Genomic DNA, 23315 nt, shown 5'->3' with positions numbered 1-23315 from the left:
GGTATCTTTATCACAGAAGCCCCTTTAAGCATTAGCAGCAAATCTTGATTTTTTTTTTTATTTTTTTTTTAAACCCCTTTTGTTTCCTATCTTGGTTTTACTTTATTAAACAGAGGAAAAAAACCCTAAGAATAACAGGTATTTCATTTGTCTTTTCTGATAGTAGGTGGGTTTCCTGAGGTACTTGAGTTTCAGTATTCGGAATAAGTATTTTTCTTTAAAGTATTGACTTCACAGCGGTATGTACAGTTACTGGAGAACTAAATGTTATTTGATATGTGCGGATACAGATCTTGTCTATCCTATGCTTTATTCAAGAGGTACATAGCTGTAAATCTGTTTTATAGACAGTACAAATTGTGGGAAAGGTGCCTTGGTGAGACTTCAGCTTTGTGGCTTCAGGAGCTATCTGCATTTCACTAATAGTGATGTTTTATTTTAAATCAAATTAAAGGTGATCTCAGGCGTGTGTATTACATTTGCTGACACAACACGACACTGAGATTAACACAAGAGTGACTTAAATATATGAATCTTAAAAGCAAGGATTCAGTAGTATCTACCACAAAACAAGAATTTAAAATTAACTGAAATCCAAAAAATGGGATTCTTTTAATGGCTGAGGCTTATTAAAAACATTTGTATCATTAGTTCCCAGCCAGCGCTTACATGTGAGCAGCGTTATGTAAACTCCATTTGTACTTTTGCCAAAGCAAAGAAGATCAGTAGGTCAAACTTTTAAGTTTCACTTACTTTTTTTTTTTTAATAGGTACCTCACAACAGCTCAACTTTTTCCCACTTACTTTCTTGCTAGTCTTGAAACAAAGTAGAAAAACCTAACTTTTCTTGCCTGCTGCAGTACAGTATGTGGGATTTTTGTCTTATGCAGGAGTTCTCCACCTAGTTCAGGGATCTTTTCTGAGAAGTGGTTGGTACCTGTATATTTCAGAAGTGGGTAACTAGAGTCACTCATGGATGAGGAGGAATGTTGACCTCTGAAGATGTTAAATGCTGCTATCTGTTTTAAAATCAAATATGAAATGACTTTTTATAGTATGGTAGAACAAATACAATATGGAGGCAATTTTTTCCTCTTATAATTTTCCCAAATTAATTTGTAAATTATTACAAATTTATAGTCTGTAAAATTTTAAAGTTTAAGAGCAATTTATTATTACATAAATATAAGTTTGTATTGTCATTCACAGTGCCCACAAACTTAGTAATGGACAGAGTCTTTTTTTGAGTGCTATATGGAGGAAAAAAGTTCTATGGTAATTTTGTGGCAATCCCCTTATGTGTGCTCCAGCCGCTCTTCTCAATCTCACTTTTTTTCCCCCAAGCCTCTGACTGATGGAGATATACACAGATCTGAAAAACTGGAGATATGGCCAAGAGGAGGATCTGTGCAGGGTAGGTGCCAATTTTAAAGAGTGAGGAAGCAACTTAGAGCATTTGACTGGCAAAGCACTTAAATTGGACTAATTCCATAGGAATCTATATAGAATTAACAGTCATAGGTTACATCCTTTTTAGGGTGAAGCTCTTGGTTTCTTCCTATTATATCATATTTGATTTCCTATTTGATGTGTTATCTTGTATATGTTTTTTAAATTTTGTAAATTGAGTTGATTACAAGAGTTTGGTCTCTCTTGGGTAGCTTTGGAAATGTCATCTGATTGTGATGGTTTGTCTGCAGGATGAGCTAATCAAGTCTGAAACACCAGCTGCTAAGAGTTAGAGGTTCAAAATTCCACGGAGGTTATAGAGTCCAGTTCCTCTCCTTGAGGAAAAAATACTCAGTATGTTATGTTTGGGTCCTTGAGATGAACTAAAATGCTCCCTTGTGAAGGCATCAAAAGCCTCTCAGGGATTTACTGCAGCCAACATTTCCTATCCACACAACGTAGTGCGATAAGCAACAGTTGGCTGCTACCCAAGAGCCTCATGGTAGCTGCAGTTCTGTGCCATAAATTACAAAGCACTTTGGGATTATTAAGGATGACAGTCTCTCAAGGTGTAATGATTAATAACCCACTTAGATGTTTAAATATTTGTCCAGTTGAAGACAGTTCACATTAGACCTTGAACTTGACCATGCGCAATTCTTTGTGCAGTTGTTTTGACACCGCATTAGTAGGGCTGAGCTGTCTCTGAGCTGGGTACAGCCAAGAACTTAATAACCAAATGACAGCGTTCGTGGGCAGTAAAGTCAAGTAGTTTACTTCTGTAGCGCTCATCATTTTGCCATCTTCCCGGTTTATGGTGTTGCAGTTTTTAATCCTGGGTTTCCTGTTCTCTTGCTCTCCAGTTATTGCCCAGGTTCTTCTTGCTGTGACTTCTCTTTCCACTTGTTTCCACTTCTCTTGCTGTGACTGCTTCCAGCTACTGACAGCAATGTCATTTAGTCGTATTTTAAAGAATAAGTATGAGGTCCGAATTAGAGAGAATGGGATGAACTCATTGTTCAGTGTGTCTCGAAACAGCTTTGCTGTGAATACTTCAAAAGAGCTGCTTTGAATCTAGATTCTTTCTACACATCTCAAACTGATGGCATATATACTAATGCTACTAGGATGTCTCAGTGAGACTGCTTGCTTTCTGCAATAAAATCTTTATATACATCTGAAATGAGATGGATCCGGACTTCCATGACAGGCAGTGGAAATGTGTAAGTAAGGAGCAACCGTTTTATTTGTAACCTCGTCAGTATGAGCTTAATGCATCAAACGTACACAACCTTTAATTGTAATGTCTTTATATCAAAGCAAAGTGAAGAAAACTGATAAAAGGTTGTCATGGACCTCAAGTTTCCTGAAGGTTGACTTTTGTATAGGAAGTGACTTGTTTGACTTGAAAATTTGCTTTAATGTTCAGTTTTCTTTGTACAAAACAGAGATAGTATAAATTGCAGTATTAAGAGTTATCTTTTCTTAAGCATAGATGGCAACCAATGGTATTCCCACAGTCTGTGGAAGTGTCAGCTCCAGAACTGCCACAGCGGAAGATTCTGAACTCCTTCCTTGTAGAGGAGAAAACGTGGAGGCAGCTTCTGAGCCTGTTGATGCGAGGAGTGCTGTAGGCGTCGCGTGCTGTGGGGGAAGAGAAGTCACAAGGGTGAAGAAAGGACTTTTTTTTTTCCTTAGGTTGAATTCTGTTCTGAAACTAATCATGCACCTAAATTCATGTGTTAATGATGTAGTTCTCCAGTGTAGAAACTCGTGTGGGAAGAAGCATGTTTCGCTTTGTTTTTTAAACTGACACTTAATTCAATTTAAAAACTATGCAACAAGATTGTACAGGAAACCTGAAAAGATTGAATGGCCAAGAATTTCTAATGTGGTCTCATAAATTCTTTCAGTGGAATATTACTGGGTCACTCGGCAATTGCAAGAAGCAGCCTGATGCTTAATACATGAAAAATGGTGAAATAAAGAGACTAAAGGCTAGAAGCGGTAGTTGCTGATTGACAAGCAGAAGTCTGTTGACTTATCCCCAATCTAATCTGAAGTAAATGCTCTCGTAAGTATCTATTCAGTGGTTGAAGTTGGTGATAAAGAAAGAGCATTTCTTGCCTGTTTGTACTGAATCTAAAATTAGAGAGAATTCTGTTTCAGAATGTCAGTATAACAACTGTATAAACGTATGTTAACAGAAATGCTCTTTGGAGCACTATATAACATCTGATTGCTTTTTAAGAATAGTCCCATTTGGTCAGAAAGCACTGAGCCCTGCTGTTAAGATAAAGTCATATTTTATTTCAGTAAAGTGCAAATTTAACTGTTGGGAATGGTCTGTCTTCTCTTATTCTAGCAATAAAAAAAGTCTCTAGACTCGTACAGTCTATTTTTGTAGATGCTGATTTTTGATAAGGGAGAAAGTGTTATCACCACACAGACAGCACCTGTTAATTGCTTAAATTATGCAGGCTTCTAAAATGAGGACTTGTCCTAGCAAAAGGGATAAGAAAATATAACTTCAAGATAAATGCTGAATATGCTTCTTGCCTTCCTGTTCTTCTTTGCTTTTAATGTTTTTTGTTGCGATGGGAACAACAAGTAAGTACCTAAATTTGAGAATTATTACTGCAGGAGAAGGTTGTGGGTTTTTTTCCCCAATTTGCCTGAAAAGTTAAAGCTACCCTTTATACTGGGCCAGGGGGAGCTTAAAATGTTAATCAGCCGGGAGACTGTGCTGGCTGTCCTTAAGGACAGATTGTATGTAGTTAAGTTCTATGTCAGTCTGTCTTTCAGCACGTGAAGTGTTACTTGTAGAGAGTAAATTCTTTGTTGGCCCTGTACCTAATCCCTATTTAAATGCAGTTTAACCTGTATCGCCAGTTGTTACAAGCATGTAATACACAGATTTGGCAACAGTTATAAAGTGCCTTTAGGAATAAAAACTGAGGTTAGGTTTTATTCTACTTGAGATACTATTCCACTTGCAATGAAATACGTTTTGGGACATTTAGGTGTTGTTCTTCAATTGACAAAGGTGCCTTAAGGAATAAAGCCAGTCTAGTAGACAGAGATAATATCTTTTATATCCCCAATTAGTAGAGTGGGGGAAACTTCTGTGTCCAAGGAAGGGCTTTCAAGACCAGAAATGTGCTTAAAGTCTTTCCAATTATTACAGTTATTCTAATAAAAGGTATTACTTCAGCCTGCAAAATTCCCTTCTCGTGTCCTCATTGCTATAAATACAGTCCTGCCATCAGTTATGTGATTTAAAGAAATTGCCACCAAATTGTTAGTACATTTTATTTGCTTTTTGCATATTTTGTTCTTTATTTAGCAAGGTCTTTCTGGCAGTCTGGGCCTAAAATTTGCTCTCAGCAGTGGACCAGGAGAAAGTTAGCTCAGGTGTAAGAAGCATTCAAGCACATAAGCTGTATTTAGGCTGTTTGCTGAGCACACGCCTAAAATTTGCAAATAATTTTCTAACAAGGTGCCAAAAGGCATCTAACCAAAAGGCATTTCAACGCTTCTCTTTTCACCTTGCACCACTGGGTGATTCATAAGGTCGTGGAAGAGCCAGATCAGTGGGTGTCCTTGGAGCATGTCTGATGCAAGCTGAGATCAGCGCAAAGCACAACAGTTACGTCTGGCAGAGGAAGATGATCCTTATTCCTTCTGAATTTTGCTTGATAAAATGCACAAGAAATCTTAAGGGCAGGGCTGGAACCTGAATTTTCTCCCTACTCTTGAATACCCTTGTCACCAGGCTGGAGAAATTGCTTTACATTGTAAACAGGAAGGTTGACAGATATTTTGTCTTCGTGAGTAGAGAGAGGAGTAAAGGCTACTTTACTTGGTGTGATTTGGGGGTTTTGGTATATCTGTCCTGATCTGCTTGGACATCTGTTAAGTTTGAAACTCAACTGATTTGGTGAAATGGTGCTTTTAGATATGCAGGAGTTAAAAATGGAGAGCTCTGAAGTCCAGTTGTTGCCTGTCCATGAACAGACCATCTTGTGAGACACCTGTGTGGAAGGTGCTCCACTTAAACTGTGAAGATCCAGAATTTCTGTGCTCTTGCCAGTTGTGTTGTGTTTGTACCACATGGCAAACTCTGGTGCCACCATTACTGACCCAGGCTGGCCACCTCTCGGCACCGGCTCCTGTAGATGACGGCCAGCCCATCAACCGTACGGCTGTGAAGTGGTCAGCAGACCGTTTCTGAGGAGGTTGGGGCAGGGTTGTGTGTTGTATTGGATGGAGAGGTATCATTTTACAGCTCTGTCTGAAGCCAAATATAACTCTTAAAAAGAGCACAAGCTCATCAGATGTTAAATGGCAGAACAGCTGTAGGTGTCATAGCTTTTGGCTTTCAACTGAACATATGGCATAAAACTGGTGTAGCTGACTAGAAAAATCACTTTTAAATATTGACACTGCCTTTGATCTTTCTTTTTTTAGGCAGTGAATTTTGTCAACTTTGAGTAACTCTATTTTGGTTGGGGGGAAAAAAGGAAAAAACTATGGATTTTTTTTTTGTTTTTTTAAGCTAAATAAAACATTAAGTTTTTTTTTTCTTTTTTTTTTTTTTAAATAAAAGTTCTCTCTTTTTTTCTGGGCCCTTGCCACTTGAGAAATTGTAAAGATTCTAGTCACTGACAACACTATCCTATTGTGAAAATGCTTGAAGTGTCAGAAAATAAACAACCAGAAGGATGCAACTTATTAGAGATCCTGTTTACCAACATTTAATTAATGCTGTTTTCTGAAGTAGGAAAGAATACCTTCAGCGTGGGCAGATTTCTTGGCTCTGATACGTGAGAACACACAGAGCTTTTGTTATGTCCTCAGGAGGGTTGTTCCTGCGTTGTTGCCTGAGGACAGCTCTTTCAGTGTGTGGTGGTCCATCTCTTCTAAAAAAAAAAAAAAAAAAAAAAAAAGGCAAAACAACCCCCAAACATTTAAAAAAAACCCACCCCCAATAAACAAACAGTATGACATTGAAACTTGTATGTTGGAATTCAGAAATAAATGTGCTTTTTATTGGTCCAAATATCCGCAATTTAAACATCACTTCCAACTCGTATATCATAATGATTGTCGTCTGTAGTAATAAACTTTTCTAATACGTGTAAGTTGTAAGGATGTTTCCCAATAGATGGCCCCTGATTTTTTTTTCTCTTTGGTGCTGGGACGAGGGAGGGAGAAGACTGTGTTTTTTGTGGAGGGGGATTTGGTTTGAATTAGGCATGATACAAACACTGAATTGAAAACTTTTGAGACAAGTCAGTCACCAGATGGTCTTCAGCAGCAAGGCAGGCTTTTCTGCTAATGTACCATGACTCTTTTAACATTGAGTTTAGACTTTAAAAATGAGAATTCTTCTGTTTAAAAGCCAGTAAGCTTTGGAGTTCTGAAGAGTGCCAAAAAATGGTACCTAATAAATTAAGTTCTCTGGACATTAGATTGTTAAATAGAATTCAATTTGTAGGTTCCTCATAGCTAGCGTAAGCTGGGTTTGAATCTAGGAACATTACCTCACCTATTATTGCCAATATGAGTATTTTTAAGAAAGTCACTTAGTTCCTGAAACAAGGAAACACCCTTCACAATTCTAGAGCAAGAAGGATGGTGCATTTCAAAGTTGGTTTGAAAGGGAGAGAACATTCTGATTTCAGAGAAGGGGATAAATGGAGTAGAAGAGAAAGCAGCTTATCTAATAACATACTTTCTCTTGCAGTAGTGATTTGAATTGCTCTTAAAAGATGCGCTCCAGGTATAGCAAGAACTTTGCAAGTAAATCTAGGTCTTTATTAAAACTGATCTTTTAACATTGTATAAATGTTTAGGTGTTTGTTTCATACCAATAAATATCCAGGGGGCATATGAATTGGATCTTGCATCTGGCTTGCTTTCAAGTGAGAAACTCCAAAGCTTTTCTTCCAGGATTAGAATACCTATTAGATGATTTGAGAGACAGAGACATAAGATCTGGCATACGACAGACAGGAAAGATAATTCGTAATCCCTTTGTTTTGGACTCCTCTATGTTCTCTGCCTTTGCAGTTAATCCTCTGTTATTCTTTTAAGCCTTTCTCTAGATCATCCTTTAACATTCATAAATCTTATTTTAGTAAGTCTGAACTTGGTTGCCTCTTAATCTACTAACTGAACAACATACTGGAACATCCGCAGTAAAAGAATCAATCTGTCATGCCACATCCTGAATGCTGTACTTGCATGGTAACCTCGGAGTTATTTTAGCAGCAGAAGTGCTAAAGAGCATCTATTCAAACTACCCCCAATCCCTGACAAACATAGTAATTATTTATGTAAGAACGATAACAGATATGGTATTCTTATACTCTATTAGAAACCAGCAGTTGATCCTATATTGTATTTTGATCCTTTTTTTTACCCTTTACAGTTATTTAGGTATAATCCAATTATTATATGTCCTACAATGATGACCTAAGCAAAAAAGTGGAGGGAAGGGTGTTTGACTTGCTTGTAGTTACTTAGCTGCAGTTAATGATGTGTATGTGCTATTTTACAAAATGCTCTGGTATGACATTATTTGATGTTGTAAACATTTAAAATATGCTTTAATGGGTTAATGGCTGAAAATTTAGTTGAGGATTAACTATGTTTCCTATTACAAGGCTATAATTCTGAGCAGTTGTATGTACAAAAAAAATTCCATGAGCTGTGCCTGTGGGCATCATTCAGTGGGACCTTACGCACAGAGACCCTAAAATTCTGTTTAACTGTTACAACATGGACTGTGCCTTTTCAAATCAGGAGGTCTTCCTCAGCATTGTTAATCTTTTTTCCTCCCTGGTTTTGAAGTGCTTTGCAAACCAGCAGGGTATTGTGTCTTTTTACTCTTCACACCAGAGGTGGTGCATACCCTGCAAAACCATAGCTTTCTCCCTAACCTTCTGCGTTGCTTACTGTAAGCCTGGCTAATCTCCTCATAAGAGAGGGTGCAGGGCCTGATTCCTGATGGAGTTTTACACTGGAATAGGTAGAACTAACTATATGCATCCTGGAGTCATCTCCCAGGCTATGGTAGGGAAGGATCAGCAGTGTCACTTCCCTGGATTTCGGGAAAGGCAGAAGGAAGAGTATTTTGTTTCCCAGGAACTAATATCTGGAATATAGAATTAATAGAGATTTTCCCCAAAACAAAATACATATAAATAAACCTAAATAAGTAATTTTCTCTTCCCCCCTTGTATAGTAACATGACTTAAAGTGCCCATTGCAGGAAAATAAATTCCATAGGTAAGACTGGGAAACAGCCGACATAAACCGCCAAATTCCTTGGATGACTTTGAAAAATTTTCTTGGAAATATCACCTTCTTGTTTGCTGTTATGGGCAGTTGCGTTGGAACTATTCTTACCGTGCTCTGTTGTTTGTTCCTCTCAGGAATTCCCCGGCTATGCTTCGCTCACTTTGACAGCGGTCTTCTGTCAGAAAGGCTTGGTTGCAGGCAAGGAGCAGCAGACATGTTAAAGGCAAGATGGCCAAAGTCAACTTGATGGTTATCCTTAACGTTGGTGCAGGGAATCAGTCTGCCATGACCAAATCACTGCATTCTCTATAGGCCTTTAAAGCTTCCACTTGGATGGGTAGCAAGCTACAGCTGCGCTCTACACAGCTGCAGCCTGTTCCTCCTCTTAGGTGGACCTAGACCGTGTTCCGTTCAAGTTTCTTAATTGGATAGAACTTAGAAACTTTCAAAAAAAAACTTCATTTCCTCCTGTTGTTGTCTGTGGCCCAATAAGAGTTACATGTAATGGCTTAACTGAGCTGCCCTTATTTTACATTTGTCGTTCTCTGGCATGCGACTGTTACCTAACCAGCAGCAATGAATGTTTTAGCGTGCCCAAATAACATAGCTCCATGTACTGGGCTCATGACTAAAACATAAAACTTATCAGTGTCCTTGCCACACTGGCGGTGCTCTGAGATTTATGTCACGATCACCTCATTAGGAACCCTGTAAACTGTTCTGTTCGCTTAGCAAAGATGGTTTAGCATGTCCACAGTATCTTGTTTGAGCAGAAACTGTCTGGCAGTCACAACTGGGGTTTCTAGCAGAACCAGGCCATCTCAGCAGCACAGCGAGGGAGGGCAGGCAGGCTGTCTGGGAGCGGTTGGGTGTTTTAACCTCCTCACTAGGCATATTGGCCTGTAATATTTATTTAGTGTTAGTAATAAGCATTTTGCTAAGGATGTGGTTGGTATATGGGAGGTAAAAGCGAGGAAGCTGTTGTCAAGGAATATAAAAGGTTGCAGTCACATTTAAACCTGAGGAATAGCATTTTCTCTAAAATGATGGGAAAGCGTAAGGACATTTTCAGGTGGGGGCAGTAGGGGAGGGCAGAAGAGGGGCAGGTACCCCGAGCTGTATGAGCAAGAGCAGTTCTGAGGATTTGTGGTTTGTATGTTCCTGTGACAGCGTAGCTGCTGAGCTCTGTGCCCCACCTCATTCACTGCATCGTGCTTTTACCATATTAATTGCTTCTTATGTTATGGTAAGCTCTTCACGGCAGTGGCACCTCTCCTGTGTTCACCTGGCACGCTTGATCCCGCGCGTTCTGGCAATCAAATAATAGCTGAACAGCGAACATCTGAATAGCCGTTATTATGCTACTGCTTTCCAGCTGTGGTATTGCTGTGCCACTTTTAATAATTCAGAAGTGATGGAGAGGTGGGGGAGTGAAAGGGCTGCAGCAATCTTTGTTTCTCTCCGTAGCGGGAGATTCCTCCTTGGTTGCTCTGTAGTTACCACGGAGACGGGAGAGGGATGGCACAGCACCGGTGGGGCTGGAGTGGGACTTGTGGGTCGGCTCGGTGGCAGCCGCACATCTGCACAAAGGGGAAGAACTAGGGCTTGCCTTTATCTGGCTTGGTGCCTTTTCCCTTCTTCCCCTCAACGGTTTTGTGAAGCTTAATTGTTAAACAGGTGATGCTCCCAAGCGTTGATGCCTTTGTTAAAAAGTCGTTTTATTACGTATTCTAGTAAAAATACGCAGTGTCAGAAAATGAACATTACTGGTGGTCTGGAGGAGTTGGGTGAGGGAGTGTAGGAATATGATCATGAAGTCTTTCACTGGTATAAACTGGAGTCCTGGTTATAGTCAGACTGTCACTACTGGAAGGTTGTGTAATGTGTTTGAAATGCACTGGCACTTTAGGAAATAGATTTACTGGAAAAGACTAAGGACCACTTCACTGATGTTTGCTCAGTGCAGCATCCTCTGGTTTGATCCAGACTGAATCTCACTTTTAGTAATTAGAAATACATATCCTAATCACCTCTCGCAGTAGCTGTGCCAGTCTCAGAAGCTCTGGAGGGAGAGGGGTACGAGAGAAAAGGCGCAGACCCCCACATCTCCAGCTCCCAATGGCTGTGCAGTGCAGGCATTGTGAGGGGGAGGATGGGCAAGCCTGGCTACTCCTCTGCATGTGTTTTAGGGCTGTATCCATCTTTAGGCTGCCTAATCTACTAGCATTAGCTGTGCTGTTTGTTTTATTACCTGTGTTAGGTGCTTAGATTTTCAGCAGTTATGCTGGAATTCTTCTGAAAGAACGACTGAAAACCTCTTACCTAGGGACCAGAACGGAACTCAGTGACTGGCTTGAGAAGGACTGTTGGGCTTTTCTCTAACTACAAGGAGAAGGAGTCTTCGATTCAGTATCTCTGTCCCTCCTTTCAGTGATAGACTGGATAAGGTTAAACAAGATTTTCTGTAAGAAGTTAGTTTGTTGGCAGCTGCCTGGCAACTGTTTGCTTGATTGCTTTAGAACGGGACCAAGACAATAAATCACCATGTAAACCCACTCTTCTTTTGAATTCCATGGCAAATAAATACTCTTTTTCCATACCAGAGACTTCTTTCGAAGTCTGCATTCAATGGGAGATTTGTCACTATGGGACCAAGCTATGAGGTTTAATTTCCTTCTGCCCAGTTTATATACACAGTTGAGGTATCCCTGTAAATTAACTTTAACTAAATTTGTGAGTACATAATGAGGTTGTTTCCCCCAGTTACCTTTGGGAAACCTTTAGAACTAGTTCACAGACCTTCTCGTGCCTTCCATTTGCCTCCCTAGAGTCTGCAGGCTCAAGGTTCAAAACCTTCAATATGGTGTATATCTACTTCAAATTTGTAATCCATGAAGCAGAATTAAGAGAAAATACTAAGCATGTGCTAGCAAAAGCTTAACCATAAAGTATACTATTTTTTCCTCCAAAATGGCAGATCCTGAAATTTATTTGCTGATGCTTTAAAACTTGAATTTAAAAAAAAAAAGAAAAAAGAAAAAAAAAAAAGTAAGAAAAAGAGTGGAACAACTTGGGCATGAGAAGGGATGTTCAGGAAACCCTGCTCTGAGGAGTTTCTTGCAACTCTCCTTGTGTATTCAAAAGGGATGCTACCCTGGTACTCACAATTCAGAGATTTAACTGGTTGTTCTCTTTTTTTTTTTTTGTTTTTTTTTTCATTTTCAGTTGTGGGTTTGTTGGGTGGGTTGGTTTTTTTGGTTGGTTTTTTTGAGAAAATCAACCTTTGGAGAAGTAGATGTTGACAGCAAAAAAAAAAATTGCACTGAAAAATAGTAGTTCAAGATGGAGTTCTCTTCTGTTTCCTCTAGGTATAGCACTGCTGGACTTAGCTTTGGTCCTCTCTGAATCCGACACGTTAAACGTGCTCTTGTTAATTGAAAAATGTCTTCAATATAAACCGCAAATTGCATTTGAAAGATGAGTTAGTTGTCTCTTTCTAATACACGCTCATGTGTAGCAACTGTTCTTCAGTTTCAGTTAACACACGGAACGGAATGGAGGCCAGCACGGTGGTTCTTATCACTGTTGCTTTCGCCAAAGTTAAAAAAGCACTGAATTATTGCCATGGGATTCCAGAGAGGTCTCTGAATTCAGAAAACATCTATTGAGCGTGTGATGTAATTTTTATGAAGTCATTCTTTAGATGAGAATTGCAGTTTAGAAAAAAAATGACTTCTACTGTAAGAATAGTGAAATTGTTGTCAAATCCTAGTCTCGCAGAGCCACTGGGATTAATTCCCTGTGCTGTGGTGCTGCAGTGAGTGGCCTCTTTATCCCCAAACTACAGGGAACTGCTTGGTGTTTTGCATGAGGTTCTGCAGTGTGCGTGTTTCAGGGGGGTTGACACTGAAGGAGGCTTGCATGTCTCCCCTCTGCCCCAGCAGCCGATGCAAAATGAAAATATTGCAGGCTGTGAAAAAGCGGCCGAGAAGCAGTTCATGTAAAACCGTGCAGGTACGGGAGCTGTGCGGGATCGCTGGTTGACGCTGGCTCGGGTTTGTGTAATCCCGGTGCACAGTAAGGGTGTGATTGCTGCGTATCTGGAGTAGAAAATGCCAGTTTTGTTGGGTTTGTAACTGACACTTTGTTAAAGGATTTTACTTCAACTTTTAGCTGAAAATTCATCTCTGAATCTTTCAGTTGATGAATATGTAATTAAAAGGATGAATTTGAATAGGGCTAAAAGTTTATATTCTAAACAGAAGTTACAGGAATGCTTCAACAGAACAGATTCAGCAATGGTTTTGCTCTTGGTTCTTCTCATTCTCCAGGAGTGCTGCATCTAATAAAACGTGGTACTCTGCCTCCTGACCCCATGTCTTTAAGCTCAGAAGCAGATTCTGTGGGTTCTCATTGCTGAGGTGTAAGCAGGCGGCATCTGAGCACTTGTAGGAATTGGCTGCGGGGTGCCAGGACTGGTTCTACCCTTTGACTGTTGGCTTACTTCTTGGTGTCATGGCTGTGTGGGGTTTTTTTCCAAAAAGAAGCTAAAAATATGGCAGTTGTTTCTCCCTCCAAAAGACATGCTAAACCTAAGCTTCCAAGTCTTACTGTCTTAATTGTTTGTAAGTTGCCCTCTTTTTGTTTTAAACAGGTCAATGCTATGACAATATTTACTTGCAATAATTTGTGGAGGAAGATGTTGACTCTAATATTATACACTGTTGGGTTTTGCTCCTAGTTTAGATAAGGGACAATTGTGAATATTTAGGAAAACAGTTCAGAAGAACAGACAAAATTGAAAAATACAGGATTTAATGTTTAGGAGACACTGGAAGAAAGAGATTTTAATCTTGCATGTTAATTTTGAGTTAAAATTTTCCCAAAAAAAGAGAACTTCACTATTAAAGCTTACTAAAAGCTACTTTATGAGTCTCAAAAGCACTGAATTGGATTTTAATTTTTTTTTTTTTTTTTTTTTTACTTAATAGAAAATACTTCATTTTGTGTAAAACTTTATGGTTTCGGTAGCAGTCTTGTCCTTTTGGTAGATTGTTTGTGTAGATATCCCAGCTTGTGTGTGTAGTAACTCGCTAGCTGTCAAAAGGATTGACCGGTCTCTTGCATAGAGAGATTCTCAAATATTGTCAAGAAGTGGGGTTTTTCTGTAACGTTCCTAAAATCTTGATATGAATTACATGCAGTTTCTGCTGCAAGACTTGGAGGATTAAAGCTGTATTTACAGATGAGAAGAAAAGGCATTAGACAATTAAAGGCATTTTAGGGGCCTGCAGCTCATTTTGTTAGATTATAAAAGTATTTCTTCTTGCACGGATGAGGGCGTGATCCTCTGCACGACTCAGCTACCGCTTCAGCTGATATTGGCAGGCTTTATAGGAGCGCTTTATCCCTTTGATTAGACCTTGATTGCCACTCAAGAACCAAGTACAGCTTGCAGCCATCTCACTTCAACTTGTGCAAGCGTATGATGAAAGAACACAAAGATAGATGTATAAAGCATGCCCTCCCCCCCCCATGCTCTGTGTTTGAAAGGCTTACTAAGGTTCATCAAAGAAAGAATCCCTTATTTTTTTTACAATTCTGAGCTTTGGTTTGCAATTGAGCGCCCCTCAGAGAGGATTTTGAAAGTTTACTTGCCTCTCTGCTATGTATTTTCAGGTGCTCTCACAGTTGGCCTTGTGCGACAGTGTCAAACCATCCATGGACGTGACAGGACCTGTATTCCTCCACGGCTGCCTCCTGAGTGGGTCACTACGTTATTTTTCATCATTATGGGAATCATTTCACTAACTGTCACATGTGGTTTGCTGGTGGCTTCCCACTGGCGAAGAGAAGCTACTAAATATGCCCGCTGGATAGCTTTCACTGGAAGTAAGTGACCTCAACTACACAGTTGACCTGTATGCAGGATAAACTGGTGGAGTCTCAAATAGCACTAGAGTGTTGTCAAGGAGCAGTGCTTAGGGCTCTTACTATACAAAGCATTCCTCTCTTTAAATACCAATCTGGGGGAAAAATAAAACTCTTCAAAAAACAAGGGCTTGGTATCTTAAGTGACTATAATTGAGAGGGGAATAATAGTCTGTGGCCCAAGGTGAGAGAAAGGAACACCTGACCCCTTTACTTTCCTTGGGGAGTGCCGTTAATTGACCTAAGAAAATGAGCAGGGATAGAGGAGGTCAGTCCTGAACTGTGTGTCTGTTGGTCTTTCATACTTTCCCACTCCCATATATCCAGGACTTATTCCTAGCAGAAAGGAATGGTTGAAAATTCCCTCCCTGAGAAGAGGAGGCAGTTGATACATCTGAGACTTAGTACAGTCTGAAATCCATCCCTACTTCAAGTGTCTCACGAATACCTCATTCAGGATTGATGCTGGTTCAGTCCTGCTTCATGCTCACAGCGTGTGTTTTATTCAGAATATCTGCATCCTAATTGGCGATGCAGGAGGATTGCCCACTGCAGAGCATCTGCTGTGCTTCTCAGCGCTGAGACTTTTGCTTCCATAAGTGACCCGCAGCAGTGCTTTAGCTGGAGGGAGGAATATCAGTGTTTTTCTGCCTCCCTCGATTCTGCTCTGTATGAGCACCAGCCTAACCGCTCCCAGCTGAGCCTTCTCTGGCAGCCCTGTGTTTCCGCACAGGGAAACATATCCTATGGCTACTGCAGTGCAAAAGAAAAACAGTTGTAACGAGTAAGGGGAATAACTTTCAAACTTCCTTTTCTTGGTGTGTGTTACAGGCTTAGCCCAACTGTGAAATGGTGCCCTAATGGTGGGGATGACAGCATGAAAAAACTCAAAACCTGAGGGCTTTTAAATTGACTTGAATTATGACATACCACTAAAGGTAGTGTGAACGCTAACTAGAAAATGCAAGTTTGTGGTTTACACAGGCATAAATAAGGTTTAATGTAACTTTGTGACGTGTAATGATATCTAATATGAATGAGATTTAACCTTGGTTTGGGGAAGGGAATAACATAAAAAAGCGCTCAGCTTCAGCAAAGGTACTTCACTGAGGCACTTGTACAATCAAAGCCATCCTTCTGACAACTTTGCTACACAGCATATAAAATTAATAGTGCAGCTCTTGCAGACAATGGAGCTCTTGAAATGCTGTATCCGTTGTGATTGACTTTTATTTATTTTCTGGTGAATGATTAAAATAGCAGACATGGGTATTACTGAATATTCCATCCCAACTTTTCCAGTGCCCTTGTTTATCTATACATATTTCATGTACGTATGCAGGGAGGGTTTAAACTCAAAATGCCATATAGAATTAAGATGCTTACAGTAAGCTGAAGTCAAGGCTCTAGGGTTTTTTGGAATACTATATATTAATAGTTGATACCACAATTTATTTACTGAGGTTTTTTTCTTAATTCAGAGCTTCTATTTGGGGCTTTACATATCTTAATGTTGTGGGGTTTTGTTTTGTTTTGTTTTTTAAATATCTTAAATCATCACGTCCCTGCTTCTTTAGTTTCCTACAATTGTGATGGTTAGTTCAGCCAAAAAAATGGATACCCTAAAGCTGGGGTTTTTTTCTGTAGATGTCTTTATGCTTGCAACAGGTCCATTATTATAAGTCTAAATATAGAAGGACATTCTCTTATTGCAGCACTTGCCTTTTTGTTATGAGATGTTTAATAATGAAACATACTAATTTGTTCTTTTTCAAGTTAGAATTATTCATAATTCTATTAAAATATGATTGCTACGTTGCCAAAATTCTAAAATTCAATGTCTTTGGTATTCATCTCCAATACATATGACTCTGTGCCCTTTGCATTCCTGTTGGCAATGACGATGGGAAATTTTGTTGCTTAGCTCACTTGTAAGAGAAACCACTTTTGAAAAAGAGAAGTGAATGGGAGGAAGAGTTCTATGTTTTTAAAAAAATTGATGAGAGTGACTCCTGTGGTTCATTGGATGGTGATACAAATTAGTAACCTGTTTGTAGATTAGTATTACGAAACATGTAACCATATGGAATCAACTTGGAATACCGTGAACAGATCTTTCCTGTGAAGCGCTGTAAGATGAAAATGTGTGTAACTGGGGAGAAGAGAGTAGGGAAAACTTCACAGTTGTATTGCATCTCTTCTGCAAGCAACTTCCAAGACTCAGGAGCCTAGTACAGGTGCTAGCAGATGACTCAAGATTTTTTCAACCATGTACCTATAAATCTGAATTACTGCTGAAAGTGGTCTTGTCTGGTTTAGCCAAGGGACACATGAAGGACAAAAGTTTGATCTGTCAGTTCTTTCCTGTACACACTTCTAAAGTGATAGACCGAGAGAGTATTTACTAGCACAGCGTTTACATCCTTCCCCAGCCATTGGTTGTTTTACTTCACTTGTCTTTCTGGCTTCTTTGCAAAACAGCTTTATGGAAAGGAGAGGTATTTCCCTCCTCCAGGTCATACTGCAGGAGTGACTGAAGGCAAATGTTAAAGTTCTCCGCTTTCTGTAGAGTCTTTCAAGCATTACAGTATTCTTACCGATGTGATAGGAATGGTCATTTTAGGCATAGATACTATCAAAGCTGTCACTGATGTTTGGGTCCTGTTACCTGTATGGAGTGGAATACCAATGGAATGGAGAGTGGATTCCTTCTTGGTGTTTGTTTGTGCATGGCCCAGGTGCCTTGTGAGCTTCGTCAGTGAACTCATAGCTGTGCCTCGTGCGTCCATGGCAGCCAAAGATCTGAGCAGCTATTCCTTTCCATGGTAATATTTACTGGTTGCTCAAGTGTGACCTAACTGCCTACTACCATCCCAGCTTCTACATCGCTTCATCACTAATTATGCCCTGTGACTTAGTGGCATAGGTCAGTAGCAAAAAAGTAACAACGGCTTTGGTATTGTTCCATGTGTCTCTGAAACTGCTCCTTTTTTGCGAGCCCTACTTTGAATTTATGTAAACCCCTTGCCTTTTCAGGGTGCTAGTTATGCCATCTTCTGGTTTAGAAGATAGGATGTGGTGAACCTGTGGTAAATCTCAATCGTTGCAATGTCCATGGTCCTTAGGACAGATACTGCTAGGTTCCATAATTAGAAATGATGTGCAGAGCTCATTCTCTGCAGAGGCCGCCTAGGTGGTCTGATGTATATTATAACTATCCTGGCTATTGCGGGAATTCACAGAGCTCCCACAAGATCTGTTTACGTCTTACACGGATTCAGGTCTCTTACCATCTGCTACAGCTAGAAAAGGAATTAATTCTGTGTCTGTTACCGCTGAATTGGGTGCTTCTCTGAGATGTATCCAGGGAGGAGATGCTGGACAGAAAAATCATATTTCTGCCTTTTTTCCAGCAGTTACTAGAGAGGCTGTTATTCTTTTTGGCTCAGGATTTAAATGTTCATGACTATAATGGACTTGTTTTTTGGAATGCAAGTAAAAATGAGGCAGAATAATCACATTCTTAACTACCAGTAGCTATCCTGCAAGCGTCTGTCCCTGCTGTTCCCCAGTGCATAAAGTGCTTATTGCGTTATTAAAGATTTGTACCAGGTGCTGCTTTCCGTGTTGCAAGTCTCTGAAGAGGCAAGTGGTTACTAACAGTGAGCCCTCTAAAGACTAGACCATAGCTTTTTCCTTCTTTTAATGTACTGCATGCTGGATTTTTTGAAACTGTCGTCGGATGCTCAAAATAATTTCAAGCTAAAGAATTGCAGGAACTAGATGGTTTTTTTGACAGCCACCATCCAGAAGCAGACTAGAAATGATTGTGTTTTGTTACCTAAATAGTTTTGTTTGCAGATATTGTAGTCATTAAGTGTTCTTTCTGCAAATTTTCCTACCCAAGGAAGAATTTGAAATCAAAAGCAAGTACTCTTGAGGGAGAAGTTCTTTATGGGTTGCTGGAAATGTTGCTGAAAATTCATTGAGTTGATACTACCAGATATGGAGAGTTACATTTGGGTTACAGCTTGTGTAAGAAATTCCTATCCTCCAGTTTACAAATCTCTTTCTAAAAGAATACACACTAAGTTAACTGAGCACTTCATATATTGGATTTTCTCCTTAGTTTCTTCTTTTTTTAAAATAAATTTATTATGCAGTCTTTTCTTAATGACTTCTCAAAACTTTGCCATAATTCAGGCTTCTGAATGTGACAGAGACTTTGATGAATCCGTTTTCCATTTGCTATTTCAGTAGACTAAAAATTCAGACCACACTAAGAAAAATTGCTTGGACACCCTGACAGCAGCACGTGTGCAGTGTGTGTGCAGTGTGTGTGTGCACTGTGGAAGAGAAAAGACGGCTGGTGAATTCTGTGGTAAATGTTTGAAATGCGTGTGCACATCAGCACTCGGCACACCGCCTGCACGTGCGGAATTTATTTTTTCTCCTGCTGTGAACGGAGGTAGAACTGAGGTACCTGCACCCTTCTATCCCGGGGCAGGAACACAAGGAGACGAGGGGCACACGCTCCCATTGACGGGTACAGTGCCGCTGGGAGGTCCCACACCTGGGAGCACTGGGGCGTGTGTGCACAGCACACCTCAAAGAATAGCGGTTTAGTAGAGAGAAATAAAGTCTATTCTTCAACCATATCCATGAGGCCATCAGAACTTTTCCAGCTGTGTAGTTCTTGAATGTAATAAAGGAGATTTAATCTTGAAAGTGCAGGTTGTTTTCAGAATCCTAAGGCTATTTCCTAGAAGTAGGTTATTGTTAAAATATAATAGAAGGCTTGTAAATAACTGGAATGCTCATCAGGGACAAATGGGATGTAACAGGAAGTGTGCTGAGTTATGATAATGTGACTCATCCTCAGAATGTTGTTCAAACTGTTACTAATTGTATGTTGTGGTATTAATCACGCATCAACCGGTGTTTTCTGGACCAGTAGAGAGCTCTTCTGTGCTTGCACAGATCTGCTCAAGAAATGCAAACCTGAGCTTTCTCTCCTCAAACGGACCAGCTGTTGGCTAAGATACAACGAAATAAAGGGAAGCATTCTTTACGGATTAGATTGCGTAGCGTGAAATTATGTGGACCAATAATCATGTAGATTAAAACCTTCTAGATTATTTAATGTTTAACGTCTGGTTGCTGGTTCTTTGGTTTTGTTGTAGTAGATGGCCTAAGGAGGTAGCGCTGAGCAAGAATGTATGCAGTTGCCAGATGTTTTTTGTCTGTGCTCTTTTCCCCTTGAGAAACGATCCGGTGCTGTTACATTAAAGGCGAGAGACGAGCTCCCTCCAGTGGAACACTTGATTTTTCTGTTCTGCTCACTTTTGTCAGCTGCTCTTGACTCGAGGAGTTTGAAAGCTGCTTCACGTGTTTGGGAATGTGGTGATGTTCTGATGCGGATCATAGTTCATGGAACTGCCCTTTTCTGTTTATGCCCAAGTCCTACTTGGACACGTTTTGGATTCAGATTCATCATGCCCATAACTATATATAGTTATGGGCATATATAACTTATAATAGTTATATAACTATAACTTATCTATATTCAAGGTGAAGCTCGACGAGGCCCTGGGCAACCTGGTCTAGTAGGAGGTGTCCCTGCTGACTGCGGGGAGGTCGGACTAGATGACCTTTGGAGGTCCCTTCCGGCCTGGACCAATCTATGAATCTATGAACTAGTCTCTTCTACAGCATGAGTGTTTTTTCCTCAAAGCTGAGGCCTGTACTGTGCAAATCATAACCTTTGAGCATTAAGATATAAAATATGTGATAAACTATTTGTCTTGGATAAAACATGGAGTCCATTAAAAAAAAAAAGTTTTTAGTATAGGCATGCGACACTGCAGCTGCATAAAGTGGAGTGTGTTTTTAGTCAGGAAAAGCAATAGTGAAGTTATATTAAAAACTACTGAGGCTGCTCCAGCCCTTCATTTCCTCTTTTGGAAAGACTAAAGACTTTGTCCTGGTAAGGTCAAAGGCTATGGGCCGACCTCCTGGATTTGTTTTAGGTGCCTTTGGAAAGAGAAGCAGTTGCAGCGCTGCTGACAAGGTGATGGCTACTACTGTTGCCAGTGGTTTTTAATGCTGCTTTTTTAAGTTTGACTTGTGGGGAAGCTCAAGTAGGGAACAGCATCCCCAGAGTTTGTTCTGTGTCTTGGTGGTGGAGAAGAGAAAGGGGAGACAAAAAGCAGCAGTTTGTGTTAACTGAGAGAAGGCTGAAAAAATCAGCATTTAAAGCACTTTAAACATTGTAGCTTGGCTTGAGTTTCCCTTCTGGCTGGGTTTATATGTGGACTTTGAAGAGTAGGAGGGGCTTCAGTGTTAGCTGTGGGTGATGTTAGGAGATGGTGGGATGTGGCTGTGCAGGGTTGGTTGGGGAACCGAGCAGGCTCACCCCTCTCTCCCCCCAGCTATAATTTGGATTTGGTTGAGTAACGGGTGTTGGGATGCCGTGTTCCACTCACAATAAATAATGCTTGAAACAAAGTTGAAATACATAGACATGAAATCAGAGTAAAGCACTAATAGTTGACCAAATGGGTAGAATCAGATAAAATTCTGTGTTATTCTAATACTGATAAAAACCCCTAACTATATATTCTTGCATATGCAATCAAACCAACTCAAAAGCTAATCCTTTTTATCGTGAAGAATGTCTTGCCTCTTAGAGGAGCCATATTTGGAGGTCATTCCCTTGGTCGAGACAGTAGAGCCCTGCATAACACTACATTCAAACTACTCAGGGTTACTTATCCAAAGGTATGTTACATCTGGAAGAGGTTACAGCACCTGTGGTGGTTACACCACCTGGGAGAGGATGTTTCTCTCCTGGATTTAACCAGAGAACCGAAACGTGCTGTGGGGAATGCTGACTGCTGTTGGTACCTGAAGGCCTGTGAAGTCCATAATGTAATTCTAATGAATGGCTTTAGTGGGAATTCTGGTTTCCTTTTTGTACATTCACACGGTGTCGGTTGTAAGCACGAACCATGTACATAAGTCTAACTGTTGAGGTGAAATAAAAAGCCTCATTGCTTGGTTCTCTTTGCTCATGGAGTCTGAATTTGAAGTTTTTCACCAAGAAGCTTAGATTTAACTTAATCTGAAAACTTTCTTTGTATTCCAATGGAAAATCTTAAGGATATTTCATTACTTAAAGAATCACTCCTATAACTTTAGGAAACTGGTATATTTTAATCTAAGAGAATCTGTAATGATGATCTATGTGTTTTCTATTTTTAGCAAAACTTTTACGGAAAAGAAGTTTATGTGGAAGAATGGGAGAGGGCAACTCCAGTTGGAAATAAACAACTCCGATAACAGAAAAGGAGTTTCTTCAATGTTGAATGTTAGTTTGTCTTGACTTTGGGGAAAAGTGACTCTAAAATACCTGGAGAAGTAGTGAACTCTGTGACTGACCTTGTGGATGGTGGTGGAAGTACATCCCCCAAATTTTTATTCTGTAAGGACAGTTCATGATCTAGCGAGCAGGACTGAAATGACAGTCCAAATGGGGATCTTTCAGTGTTTCTTGGGCGTAGATGAGGAATGTGCTAAAAGCAAGGTAAAACCTACTCGGTCATTTCAAGTGAGTTAGGTACTGGACTATCTCAGCTCTTTAGTTTGGTCAGAATACTGTGCTTGCTTTTTCTGGACTGCTCTATGAACTGATAAATGTTTTGACTTCAACACAGCAGTGACCGTTTTTTTCTTTTCTCTTTTCTTTGCAGTGATTCTATTCTGTATGGCAGCCCTAATATTTCCAATAGGATTTTACATCAATGAAGTTGGAGGTCAACCATATAAATTACCCAATAACACAGTGGTTGGGTCTTCGTATGTACTGTTTGTCTTATCCATTTTCTTTACAATAGTGGGACTTCTATTTGCTGGCAAAGTTTGTTTACCTGGCTGATGAATGTCTGAACTGCAGGACTTTGTTTTGGAAAAGAGCAAGACATCAGAATTGCATTCTCAGGAGGATGCCTAGATCAGACTATCAAACACGTACTGAAAAGAGGAATGCTTTGACTTGTTCTCACTATGCACTTTGGATGAAAAAAAGGAGAGCCTTTCCCATAACCAAATACAGACAGCGTTGACTAATCTCCTGAGCATATTTAATGCAGTCAGGTCTGCACTGTGATAGGAACTAGTGAAGAATGCTTTACACTGAGAAGCATAATGCCCCGTGTTACTGTACTGTTCCTGTTTTTAACGTCTAGCGATTTGGAAGTCAAAGTATTTATGAACTTTGTGGTAGTCCAGAGGGTTGCAGAGGAACTCAAGTGAGGCTGGCCTCGCTGTTTAGGAGATTAGTATTTTACATCTTCCTTCCGATGAGCAAAGCCTTTGGCACCAATGTGGATCAATCTTGCATTACTGCACCAAGAAGCCAATAGATCAAAACATGTTCTCTAAATGTATGTAACAGCAAGAAGACATACATCCCCTCCTCCCCCGTAAGCTCTAGAAAAACACTAAGGAACATTTTAGAGGGGGATTTCTTCCTTATATTTATATAAATATATATATATAAATATATATATATTTTGCTGATGCAGTATACAGTGTGTGTGTATGTGTGTGTGTGTGTATATACACAT

General features: G+C 39.9%; 1 protein-coding gene across 1 annotated transcript in view; it reads left to right on the top strand.

Annotated features, from left to right (window-relative positions):
* The window catches only part of MOSMO (modulator of smoothened), a 29228-nt gene extending 6604 nt beyond the window's left edge, over nucleotides 1–22624 (top strand). The window contains exons 2-3 of the mRNA XM_074158721.1: nucleotides 14437–14649; nucleotides 22440–22624. Coding sequence (XP_074014822.1) covers nucleotides 14437–14649; nucleotides 22440–22624 — 398 coding nt within the window. The remainder of the gene's footprint in view (nucleotides 1–14436; nucleotides 14650–22439) is intronic.
* The last annotated feature ends 691 nt before the right edge of the window (nucleotides 22625–23315 follow it).

This window comes from Numenius arquata, chromosome 14 (genome assembly GCF_964106895.1).
Source record: "Numenius arquata chromosome 14, bNumArq3.hap1.1, whole genome shotgun sequence".
NCBI classification, from domain to species: Eukaryota; Metazoa; Chordata; class Aves; order Charadriiformes; family Scolopacidae; genus Numenius; species Numenius arquata.
The sequence above is the reverse complement of the archived record's forward strand: the minus strand, read 5'-3'. Positions and strand labels throughout refer to the sequence as shown.